The sequence below is a fragment of the Apium graveolens genome, chromosome 10 (genome assembly GCF_009905375.1).
Source record: "Apium graveolens cultivar Ventura chromosome 10, ASM990537v1, whole genome shotgun sequence".
Classification (NCBI taxonomy): domain Eukaryota; kingdom Viridiplantae; phylum Streptophyta; class Magnoliopsida; order Apiales; family Apiaceae; genus Apium; species Apium graveolens.
The window spans coordinates 95,015,033-95,028,983 of record NC_133656.1 but is presented as its reverse complement, the minus strand read 5'-3'; the positions used below and the strand labels follow the sequence as shown (position 1 = coordinate 95,028,983).

Here is a 13,951-nt window from a genome sequence, read left to right as displayed (position 1 = left end):
CATATAAATTAATAGAAAAATATCAAAATTATCTATACTTGATTTTGGACATTTAAAAATTAAAATACTCAAATTTTACCATATTTAAACATCCAAACACAGATATCAACTAACAGATAATTCACCAAAATTCAGATAATAATCACACAATAATTATTTATGATAAAAATAATTACAAGTTATATATCCGAATATTACAAAAACTTTGTTTCTGACTTTGTTCCAAGCTACTGTGAAGTATACTCCATTAATTACTATATTGGAGAATGTGAAGCAAAAGGAAGGTGAAAGATTGACTTCATATTTTAAAGGTTCAATGCAGAGTCTACCTTGGTGAGAGGTGCAACGGATGAGACGCTGAAATATTTTCTTATAGCTGGGTTGCGTGTGGGAACAGATTTGTGGAAACACTTACAAGGGAAGGATATTGCGTTATTTGATGATGTGCTTGCTCAAGCTGAGTCCTTCAAGGAAATTGAACGATCACTTGCTGAGACTAAAAAGAATGATAGTGCAAGCTATCCAAAAGGGCAAGCTAAAAGAAGGGATAGATCTACAAGTCCGAAATATCGACGGAACACTCGAAGTCTTAATCTAGTGAATGCTACTAGTTTATAGAGAGAATGGAGCCCACCATCAAATTATGAAAAAAGAGTGAGCAAATATACTCCTTTAGCTGCGTCTATTTTTGAAGATAACAAAGACATGGGACTTTTCAAGAAGCTGGAACATTTTACTTCATGGCAAAGTAGATACAAGAAGAAATATTATGAATACCATGAGTCTACCGGGCATGATACCCATGAATATCGTCACTTGAAAGATGAGATTGAAGAATTAATCAAGGATGGCTATCTAGGAGAATGGATTGACAGGGAGAAACGACACAGAGGAAATGAAGACAAAGGAAAAAAGATGAAGGGCGCCCCCCACGAGTAGACGTTGATGAGAAACCAGCAAATGTTAAATTCTAGAAGGCTGGAAGTATTAGATAAATTTTTGGAAGACATCCCCTAGTTGGTGATAGTAATCGAGCATTAGAGAGACATGCCAGAGAGGCGAGGTATCAACCACTCACCAATATTCATAGCTTGCAAGATAGACCACCAATGATATTCATAGAAGAATCTGCTGATATCACTTTCAGAGAAATGGAAACGAGGTGGGTGCATCACCCTCATAATGATGCACAAGTGATAACCATGCTCATCGGGTCAATAAATGTCCATCGAGTATTCATTGACAACGGAAGTTCTATAAATATACTGTACTACAGTACGTACAAGAAGCTGGGATTTCCGGACAGTGATATGAATTATGAAGATGCACATGTCTATGGTTTTATCGGAGAAGCAGTAAGAGTCATGGGTTCAATTAGACTCCCTGTCACACTTGGAGAAGAAGCTCTTTCTGTTACATAAATGATAAAGTTCAAGGTGCTGGACCAGGAAACTGTGCATAATGTGCTGGTGGGAAGACCTTGGTTATGAGCTTTCATTTCATCTAAAGAATATGGTTTCAAATAAAAGATATAGAAAACAAATTAATGAAATTAATAGCCTTCAGGTGATCTAAGAAATATAGTGTTTTTTATAAATCGTGACTCTATTGACTGAGTAAAGTTGATTTATGCATGTGTATACGGGGCCTAAATAACACCAGAGGATCACAATTACAAAATTATATCGTGTTAGCAAGAGCAAACAAGGATACGCAGGTAAGTATATACTGAACAATTTGATATAATTTATGTTATGGCATGTTTGAGTTATGTGATATTTTAAATTGCACAATAGGTGTAGATTTTTAAATCTGCTACATACTTGGATTGATATTGTTATAGTGTTGGTCGATGTGAATTAAAGCAAATATGAATTTTCATGTGGATACTAGTTAATTTAACTAGTTTTTATGATACCTATTATAGTGTTGGTCGATGTGATTGTTACTAAAGTATTATTTAAAACTGAGTGTAATGCATTGAAAATATAAAGAACTTGACACATTCTAAATTTGAAGTAAGAGCTAACTAATTTGTTAGCTGGCCAGGATCCTATGAGAAGAATGGAAGAATTTATCTGGAAGAAAGCTAAACTAACTATTTAGCTAGTCGGGATCCTACCAGAAGAATGGAAGAACCTATTAGTGCTTGACTCATTTTAAATATGTCTAGATCATTCTTTCATCATAAATTGATAATTATGCTTGATTATAAACTAGGGAAGATCATGACACATAATCTCTTTAAATTGTGTTAATCATAAGTATCATGTTCTGTGTTTAACTTCAGTTTAACTTAATATTATATGCTTACTGAGTTTGAAACTCATCCTTTTTATATTCCTAATTTCGACATTAAATAGTTTTGGATAATGGTCATCTGGGAAAACTTGTACATTAGTGAACGACGCGTGGAACTCTAGTTATAGAAATTTAATAAACTGGTCTTTTGAAGAATGTAAAAAAACTTGTAATATGTAATAGAGTTTTGTTAAAGGATGAGACTACGAAAAGGTTAAAATTGGTTTTATAAAATTAAGCTTAACTTAATATAATATATGTTGAGATTTAGTAGATTTGATAGCTTCCTCAGTCTAAATTTTTTGAAGTTAATGACTTCGGGGTATCACATATGATGGTCAATGGATGCTAGAGAAAGTATAAATATATGTTACAAAATGTTGATGGATGCTAAGAATGTCAAAAGAGAAAATCGTAAATTATGTTAGTCATTAATAGAAGATTAATTATTTTTAAAAATATGATTATAACATGTTTTGCACGTTTTTCGAATGTCATGGAATTAAAGTCATGACAATCTTTATTTTAGTTACTTTGATAACCTTAACTGTTGAGAACTATTCTTTTGTTCTCACAATAATATAGTCTCTTTCTAAATTTTTATATTTATTAAGAAAATAGTAATTTAATGATAATCCATATATCAAAGTCTTAAAATAATAAGAATTTTGGTTCATTGACCGATTAATTCAACCATGATGAGAAGTTGAACTTGCACAATGTTCTTTATAAAATTTATACAGCATCGTGATTTTATGATTAAAATCACTCATCCATTTAATAAATCTTATTTAGCCATCACACAAAATTTTATCATCAATCTATAAAAAGATTTTAAATATCAATATTTATTAAAAAAATGTATAACAAATAAATCTAAAACTCATCAGCCTCTTCTTGGAAAGAGAACATGAGTATATGTCAACTAACATAAGTAAACTCCTCCACCTTGAATATGGAGTATACACATTCTACACTATAATAATATTATACACTTCAACATCTCTCCGTGCAATGTCATTATTGCATAATCAATGCAAAGATCATTCCCTCGTCGTCATTGAAGATTAAGCACAATAATGAGTGATATAAGAGTAACTAAATATTTTTTATTTATTATGTAATCTAAAACAAGGAAGATTTCCTTTCAAATGATTTCAATATAAGCACGACTAACATTGTGAAGGAGAAGATCATACAATTGAAAATCTTTTTATTCTATAATTTCATTGCATAAATTGTGATAGAAAAAATCATTTAGAAAATACATGTGAATACAAATACAATTCATATACTCCAACAATTCAATCCATTAAAAATGGGTCATGTGAGTGCATATTTTTTCCAAGCTGTGAAGCATTCATCCCACAGGGCTTGCTATATGGAATTTTCTTAACCAGGTTAATGTTGGGAGCTAATTTGAGCAACTCGCTAGCAACTCTCATCATGTTCTCTCAAGATCAATAACACATGTAAGAATATAATCTTTAATGTAATGTTCATTATCAATTATGGAGTCCAGAAAAATCTATCCTAAAATTTTATCGGAAGTATGAGATTCTACTAAATTGATTGGGATCACAAAATAGATAAAGTTCATCATAGTAAATGTAATTTACTACATGTTGATTTGAGTTTATACTTGAAGATATAGTGAACAAATATGTGTGTTTTATTCATGTGGAAAATATTCTGTGTGTATCAAACTATATCCACGCATCAAACTATATCCACTTTTACTTTACTTTTAAGTTTGAGCTTTCGATTGTGCAAATAGCATTCAAATGACACATCCATCAAGTAGATTGTCCATCTACCTTAACTTTACTAGACAACCCATTGTAGACAATATAAGGTCTTAGACATCAGCTTACTATTGGGACAAACCTCATAAATATGAAGGTGAAATGGAAATAAATTTTTGTAACACCTGAGTCCAACATGACAAGATGTAGAAGTTCAAGTTAGTTTTAAGACAAAGTACTACTACTACTACGTGCACCAATTAATTATGATCTTTAAGGGGTCTGTGATGGACTAATGGATTTCCCAAGTTGGTTATATTTTGTCTTGTAAGCTACGGCTTATTTTGGACTGGTAAACATGATATGACTAGAATTTTGAAAAAGGCTTGGGAATGGTATTAGAGTCGACTCTTGAAAGCTTAATTAGTGAATTTTTCGGAGGTGGGAACACGATGACTTGTGGTATTATCATGCAATGAATATAAGTCTGGATATGAGGGCACGAATCCAACCGGTATTATCCCATAATGGCTAGAAAGGTTTGATCTTAAAACTATGGGCTATCCTTTTCGACATGACGAGGAAATCAAATGTTTAAGTAGGGTTGTTTGTGACACACCAGTCCCATATTGAGAAGATTTATGACACATTCCATTAAACTAATTAACTCGACCTTACATTTTATAGTTTATACTTAGGGCTGTAATTCAAGCCGAGTCAGTTATCCAATGAACAAGTTCAAGTCATCTAATAAAAAACCAAGTTGAACCACTTATGTAAGTTAAATGAGCTCAATCCTTCTACAAAACCAGACTCATTTATTAGAAGATTTTGAGTTTGAGCTACTTGTGGGCAGCCCAACTCAAATTATAGTATAAATTGTATCATACGAGCCTTGCTTTGTAACAAAAATAACTTGTATAGTATGTTTAACAGTTAATATTATGCTGATAAACTTAGTCAATCCTAAAGGGTTTTTTGATTGGGACAAAAGTTGAATCAAATGCAATGACCTAACTTGTTTTAGTCTTTCTCTTAAACGTCTTAGTTAATCAAAAAAGTTGCCACCAACTAAAGCTTTACAAATTCAGACAAGTCAGATCGATATATATATATATATATTCAAGGTAACTTTGTTTGAGTTCTTTCCCTTAAAAAATTTGGTTTTTTATTCCAAAAGGGAGTTGCCATTGAGGCTCTCCCAACTATTACATGTTCAATTGAAATAACATTTAATAGCATTGATCAATATTTCAGGACAAGTAAGATTGCATGACTTGTCTAATGTGCATCCAACTTAGATTATCAATATTAGACAACTTGTTTATGAGGATGCCCCCATCATAATTCTAGAATGACATCGATATATTTTTAGTAATGATAGATAATAGAAAGTGTACATTTGTTAATAACATGTTTAATAACATATCAGGTCTATCTATGATTGCCTACTTTATTTTTAGGTCTCTAGTCATGTCAAAAAATTGGCATGAACTTCTTAATCATCTCATATTTTACCCTCACTCTCTCTAATAACAACCATGCACCAAAGATTCAAAAAATATTTTTTCTTTCTCAATAACTAAAAAAATATTTTCTTTATAATTCTGAAAATCAAAGATCAAGAAAACATACCAAAAAATTATTTATTAACAAATACAAAAAACACTATAAATAATTTTACAAACATAATATAAATATATTACTGGGAGGATATTAATATGTAGACATAAAAATGAACTGGCATTCTAGTAAATAAATTACAAACCGAATGAAAGGTATTGAGTCTAACAATCATTTACTTTCTATTTATTTATAAAAGTTGATTGTAGTTTAAAAATGACACTAAATATTTTGATAGAAAAAGTGTATACTCTGACTTGTTCTGGCCACATAACGCTTCAACAGAGCATCAACACATTAGCTTGTGCTTGCTGGTTACCTTATTAGCATGACGCATACGTATATATATTGATCCCCTTATGTATTTTTACATGGTCATGTAGGTAGCAAAAGCGAAAATTAAAACTAAAAATCAGGGACTAATAGATAACATAGTTAATATGCTGGATTAATTCAATAAAAACAGTAAAATATGCATATTTCATAGTCAAACTGCAGAATTGAACCAAAACATCACAAAAAAATATGCAGGTCGTATAGGAATACAATGATATATAAAATACAAATTGATCACACAGTATAAAATGTATTTTATTGTTAAAATTGAAATGCACTAGAAGTAGAAGAAACAACAAAATTCGCATGTTCGGTTTAACATTTAGAAATATCACCTGCAAGTAGTGATTTCATTGACCTCTCCTTCAGAGGTTTCTCATCGTCATCATCGCGGTCCCCCTTTTTATCAACAATGCACCCCATTCCAAGTTCTGTACAACATCTCTCAGTGGCACCTCTCCTCTTTTTCCGATGCTTTTGGCCATATCCTGCATAGTAGTAATATATATCATCATCACACTTTACACCTGTTTTTTGTATCGGGGGCCTAAGATCTTGTTGTTGCTTCACCACTTTCTTCGTACTCGGAGCAGGTTCAGTAGGAATAATTCTACATACAAATGAAAACACAAATTTTTCCTATTAGATGCACAAGAAATTAAATTTTTGGGTCGAATTCTTCCACCATTATTGTAGAAGCATTCCGCATGTACCATATGTAAAATTCAATTTAATAGGTAAAAATGTACAAACCCTAAATTTTTTTTCATGATAAATGAACACAGATTGCCGTAAAGCTTATAATTAAATCCCACAAAAAATTTGTTACCTCATTCGTTCCCAAGAAGCTTTTTGACGGGTCCCGTCTCGGCAAAATCTATCATTTGCTTCAATTATCTGCAAAACATTTCACTGGAATTATAATTTTTCCAAACACAATTCCATATATACATCTTCTTTAAAAACTAAAACAAGAGCGGCAAATCAATTTAATTTGTTCAATAATTTTAAATCTGTGAGGTCGACCGAGGAATTCTTTATACTTATAGAGTTACAAACAATGGTTTTCGATGAAACCCTAAACAAAAATAAGAAAAATGCAGCAAAACTAATCAGGGTTGCAAGGCATAAAACCAAATGGGGATGGGATGTGTATATACATCCAGCAATTATCTAACACTCCCTTCTAGATAAAAAAATATAAGTAGAACTGTATTCACCTGCAGATCTTCAGACAGCTCTGATGAACTTAACACATCCCATGGATTCTGATTTAGGGCACAAATTACGCACTTGTGTAAAAGGTTCTTGCGAATCCTCATCCTAAAGGGAACAATAAGCGCACAGTGATTGTATTATGAAGAGATAGAGAAATGTATTAAGTTCAGCGGAAGTAATATGCAAAAAGAATATATGTTTTACTTATATTATACCCATCTAGTATCCGACACGGGTGTTCGGTTAGATACAGTGTGCATGTATGTATAAATCAAGTTTTCTGTCCAACTACATTTTTCGGGGAATGTTCTTGTGCAAAATAAATTATTAAACTATGAAATTACTTTTAATGTACTAATGGAAAGATTATCTACTACTACTTCTCTTTTTTAAGAAAATATAATCTATACTAAAATATTACATGATTTACTAGTTTTGATAAATTTCCTAAATATATTCTTTAAAATTTTCTAAAAATGCTAGAAAAATACATTTTTATATTATAATTGCATACAAGTTATTTTAAACGTAATCATGTATTTAAATTTGAGCCAAAAAAATTGTGAAAATAATTTAACTTGCAAAACTTTTTCATTTTTGCGAGGTTATAATAAAAAAGGGTCCAAAATTATCTTCAACCTATAATAAATTGCTCACTCGCGGCCCATAATTTACAATATGTTCCGATTTTTCACCACAGCCCATGATACAAAACTTTTTGTCAACTCGTAGTTACTCACTTGGGCTCATTATTCACGACATGTCTTTATTTGTCACCGTGGCCCATATTGCACATTCCTAAATTTTCACTACTGTACCATAATTCACAACCATATATACGAAAGGGTACAAATAATGCGATAATAATATTAAATGATATATAAGCCGATTTAAAATTCAATTCCTCTACAATGTAGGACATAGCAATTTCTCATCAATGTGCATAATATTTAGTTTATATATTTCTCCTAAACAATTCTCATATTGAAAAAAAAATGTATCTCAATTAATCAAATTTCAAAAAGTGTAATAATCCATGTAAAATCGAGTCTCCAATTAATTATTCATGTATATCTTAAAACAACACATATTTCATGAACTTCTTATCTACTTCGATAAACTTTTCATTTCAAGTTTTTTGTTCCCTCCTGAGAATGAGAATTACAATCAAGAATGACATAATCCTAACAATAAAAAAAAAAGAAAACTTAGCTATAGTGACATTTTGTTTTAATAATAAGTTGAGTCGTAAAGTCTTCGAGAAGACAAAGTTATTCTTAAAAATTATCATCTCTTAGACTACTATGTTGGTATGTCGTAATGTATCTCCTATGATAAAATAGTGACTAAACATCTTTGTTTATTACGGTTATACTTAATAACAACAAACAACCTAGTTCTCTCATAAATTATACAACTCCATACGTGAAAATGTACGTGGGGTAGAAAAAAGAGGTCGAGAGAATAAAAAATATCTTAAGTATATGTTAATTTTAGGATTTTTCATAATATATATATATAGCCTCATAATATAATCTAAACTTTAACAACATTAAGTTTTATTCAATATTTAAGTTTTACATATTAAATAATATTAATAAGATAAAATTTATTTCGAGTGTGATTATATATTAATCATAACTTTATTATTTTTAAATTATTAGATATCAAAATAAGGATATAAATAAAATAAAACTAATCTAGAAAAATTTGCTCTTCATCACGTATGCGGGAGAAATAGATAGCCCTTATGAAGGGAACTTCGACAGAAAAATTTAGTGCCAATTTAGTACAAATCCACTGAAATTAGTAAAAATAAATTTTGGGCCACTTATCACGAACGTGGAAACTTGTACCTAAATTTCTAACACCAATTTCTTGATTATGAAATAAATTATGCACCAAAATGTAGAAGCATTCCATGTTAGGCCTTAAATCAACTGTACAGGGGGTGAATACAGTTTAAATAATCAAATCGATTTAAACAACTCAACGGAATGAACAGTTTTTATATTAATGAATAAAAACTGATTACAATACTCTTTCAAAGGAAGAATAGATATCCTTGAGAGCTGCTAGGTTATATGAATGATATATCAAGTTCGAACATCTATAGTGTAAACCTAACATGTGGTTATATATTGCATAGGTACACAATCAATCTAGAAATTATGTTATGATTGAATAAGGAATCCTAATACATATCAGTCCATTGATTGCTACAATAAGTAAAGTCTTATACTGACATATCTCTGCAAATATATCCTCCTATGATATTTCCTAATTTCCTGCTTGACAAATACTGATATGAACAAATACTGATCAGCAAATACTGACTATAAATGCTGATAACGTCATCTTTGTCAAACTCTAATATCAAATGCTGATGGAAAACTCTGATAACTAAATACTAATATCTTCAATTTCACCTAACAATCTCCCCCAACTTGTGCTTATATAAATATGTATAAGTTTCTAATTGATGATGTCAGAACTATCTAATTGCAGAAATAATAACAAATGTACAATCTTATTGTCAGTGTATCGGACTTTATCTTCAGTCTTCGACCTTGGAAAATCCAGTAGCATCATCAAATAATTTCTTGAGTAGATTTTTTTCAAGAACATTCATATACATCTCCATTCTCTGTTTGATATCCTTGAACTCTTCTGTAGATTCATCATTATGATATATAGCAGTTCTGAGATCATGATTATTGATCGCCCAAGTGACAAATTATCCAGCTCCAAGAATCCAACTTTCTTGCCATTTGGATTAAAGTAAGAACTTTTATACCAATGGATGTAGTCATTTTGGCTCCTCCTTTAGACATATCAACAGTATTTCCATTATCATCAATGTACTTTGGAGTGTATTTTGATTTGCAAGTCATTCCCCTCTACTTCCTAAATACCAGATCTTTCAAATAAGCAGCCCACCTAGCAGTTGTAGAGTTGATTACCTTTGGTAATGTTGTGCCATATTCTATCTCCTGCCATGGTTTGTCTCTCATTTGTTCTTGAGAAATCTTCAACCTCTTCCCAGACTCAAGAAAATACATCTTTTCTTTTGGCTTATTTGTAATAAACAAATCAAGCACTATCCGAACTCAAAGAATCTTCTGTAGATCTTTAAGCTTCACATTTACTCCTCTCCCTATTATATTCCCAGCTCCCTTAGAAGTAAAGCATTTCGTGTGAAGTTATCAGCATTTGGAAGTCCCAAGCCACCTCTTCTCCCATCCATTCTAGCTTATGAATTAACACTATAGATATTTTTAATGGCCTCAAAATAATCTCTTTTTTTATGCATGTGTCTTACTTCCCCATAATAGCTTTTTCTTCTCTTCAAAGGTCAATTATGGCTTATCATTAATTGAGCCTTCTGAATCAGAGTTTGAGTCTCTTTCAGAAATAGTAAGATCAGCTTTTATTCCTTGAGTCGTCCTGTCAACAACATGAGTAGTATCAGAGGTTGTGTCTGGTTGAATTTCTATTTCCTTAACTTGAGCAGCGTCAGAGATTAATCTTGCAACTTCATCAGTTTTTACTGGAATGTCTTCAACATGAGCTTTGTCAGGGGTTGAGATGTCAGAATCAGAATTTCAGTCTTGCGGTACTGACTTTGAAGATTCACCAACCTTTTCTTTTCCTTTATACCTCCCGTCAGCATATAAAATAACTTAAGACCTTAGAACAGGTCTTTCAGGTTCAGTTTAGCTTATTTCTTTAATCACTACTCCCTTGGTTGGTCTTTGTCCAGGAATATCAGCATATGGTGAGATAAAATCAATATTTGTTGGTCTCAAAGATTTGAATTATTCTTCGATTAACCTCAGTTGCTCAAGATCAACTCCAGAATTTTCTCTTCCAAAGATCTTTCTACTCACCTCAGAATCATAAACTTTTATTTTAGAATCCTTGTACAATAGAGTTGTCTTCTTTTCTTTAAATTTCAGAGTTTGTAAAAACAGACTTGCTTCAGCACCAGCTTCTATCTCCAGAACAGCTTGGTCTTCATTAGCAGTTGTGAATGTCAGAGTTTGCTTTGTAGTCACAGTCCATTCCTTTATAAATTTTGTAGATTTCTTCCTTTCATCTCCACCACTTTTTCCACCTTCACTTATTCTTTGGATAGTGGACTTAGAAATTCAACTGGAGCCAACAATGTCTCCACCTTTGTACCTCCCAAATGACTTTCCAGCTTTACTCTTACCATCTGGAGCATCATCCTTGTCATCAGCTTTTAGATGGAGTTGTTTGTATTTAGACTTTGAAATTATCTCCCCTTTTTTGGCATAATCACCAAGTAGGAGGGAGACAATCAACTCCATGGATTACTAGACCTCATCCAATTGCCCAGACATCTTGTTTTGAGTGGCTTCCAGCCTAGCCTGGTTGGCTTCAAGTTTGTCCTCTCTGGAAATGATAGGCTTCAGTTGCTTTTGTCGATTAGGCTCTGATTTGAATTTAACCTCATGAAAAGAATCTTTAAGAGCATCCAATTGGGTTTGATCATTAACCTGTGACAATTTACAAAAAATTACCAAACTTTGGTGCCTGATTTTACAGTAACTACCAATTTCATTCTTCAACAGTAGCACATAATCTGTATTACAGTGTGTTACGAGAGAAAACTGATTATAAACACAGAGATCTTTCCCTTATTCCTTTTAACACCCTTTCCCAACACTCATTCCTTCCTCCAATAGGGGCACGACATGTGTCCAAGGTCCTTCCGATTCCCCATGCCTATATAAACACTGAGATCTTTCCCTTCTTCCTTCTAATACCCTTAAGCTTCAAATACACTCTCAACTGTTCACCTCCCTCTTATCGTTAGCTTCCACGGTGGTGTAGATTCTGGTGATCCAACCTTCCTCATCCGAGTTTAGACCCCATCATCAAAGAAAGGTAACAATCACTCTCTCTTTCTCTGTTCTCCCTTTTACTTAGCTAAAACCCCATTTGCATGTTCCCCAATTCCAAAATCATCACATGCACATATAGATCCTAGTATACACACACCGACGTAACTGTGACTTAGACGTTAATCTTAGCTTTAATTTGCATTACTATTCCTAATCGCACTATCATGCCATGCCTTTGATAATGCCTGATTCCCTTTGTAATATGCTAGTAGCTGATAAGTGGCATTTTATACCACTTAGAACGTCTTAAAATGGCTTAAATTGGTGTCTTGAAATCAAGTATTTTGTGTATTTGATGCGTTTTTCTAGTGTTTATGCATTTCAGGGTATTAGTTGCATTTCGGGGGAGGAATCATCAAGAATAAGCCTTGGCATGTGTTCACCATTGCGAGAGGAAAGAAACGGGCAGATTACGGTGAAGAAACGGAGCAAAATCAGATTTTTTTTCCAGTAGAGGTCTGAGCGCCCGCTCAGCATTGCTGAGCGGCCGCGCAGGGTCGGGAAAAAAGATATAATGTTTCTGGACTTCTACTTTTGTTTGGTTTCCACTTCTATGTAATCTGAGTTTTATGGGACTATTATATAAGTAGATTTGAGACATTTTCACAAGTGTGGATTGAAGAAGATTGTGTTTTTACGCAAGGAGCGAAGGAGATAAGGAAGAAGACCGATTTAGCACACCGCAACGAAGAGGAAGCATATCTTCTTGTGATTCTTGTTTCGTTGTAACGTTGGATGCTAGTTTTCTTGCTTTGAACTTATTTACTCTTGTGACGTACTCTGTTTTAATATAATTAGTTTAGTTATTATTTTCTTGTGTTTGTTTATCATGATTTCATATGAACCCATGATGATGATAAGTGCTATTATGGGCTAATCGTGATCATGGGGTTGCAACGGATTTATTATGGAATTCTTTAGTTAATTGTTTAATACTTTAGTGTGTGATGATTGTATGATATCTAGTATTGGTTATGCGTATTCGTCTTATGTGCGTCGCGAACATATAAGATAGGGTGTTAATCTCTTGAGAAGCGACGGTGGATCTTGAGATTTAGAACTTGCCATGCTAGCATAGGTTCATGTACGTTGTGCATGATTAGTGGGTAACTCTAACAGTTTTATTTGCCCTATGTAATCGAAAGGAATAATTTGTGCTTAAATCGTTGTGTTGTCAATTTCTGTAGACATATAGGAACTCAACATAATTGATGACTATTCAACTTCTATCTTAATTGTGGATGCTTGGTAGAATGGTATTAGTACAATGAAAGTTGGCTTTTATCAGTTTCGTGTTATTCGATTAATATCATCACTGTCACATGCTAAAGGTAATAACAATGGCTATAGAAGGAAGTAATAATGAAGTTGTGATCTCATGAGTGTTTTATTATTGATAAATTGAAGTGTTAGTTAAGTGATTAATTAAGTAGTTAATTATAGTATATATTTAATCAACAATTTTAAGTGTTAGTATCTTAACATTGAGAAGTAATCATACATTGGTGAGTGAGTTTAATTAGACAATAATTTAGTCTGAGTCTCTGTGGGAACGAACTAGAAAATATTCTATATTACTTGCGAAAGCGTATACTTGCGTGAATATTAGTGCGTATTTTAGCCCTAACAAGTTTTTGGAACAAACAACCTTCTCTAGAATGCGCTTTATCTCTCTGTTAGACACTTCCGCTTGACCATTTATTTGCGGATGATAGGCAGTAGCTACTCGATGATTCACATTATAACGCTGCATCATAGAAGTGAACTTACGGTTACAAAAATGCGATCCTTCATCAC

At 32.4% G+C, this 13,951-nt stretch overlaps 1 protein-coding gene across 1 annotated transcript; it reads right to left on the bottom strand.

The window, feature by feature from the left end:
- Positions 1 to 6,314: 6,314 nt before the first annotated feature.
- LOC141689687 (uncharacterized) lies at positions 6,315 to 7,351 on the bottom strand. The gene is made up of 3 exons (XM_074494046.1): positions 7,226 to 7,351; positions 6,835 to 6,902; positions 6,315 to 6,615 (listed from the first exon to the last, which is right to left on the bottom strand). Exons 1-3 carry the CDS (start codon positions 7,325 to 7,327, stop codon positions 6,321 to 6,323), a joined length of 465 nt encoding a protein of 154 aa, XP_074350147.1. The 5' UTR covers positions 7,328 to 7,351; the 3' UTR covers positions 6,315 to 6,320.
- Between the last annotated feature and the right edge of the window lie 6,600 nt (positions 7,352 to 13,951).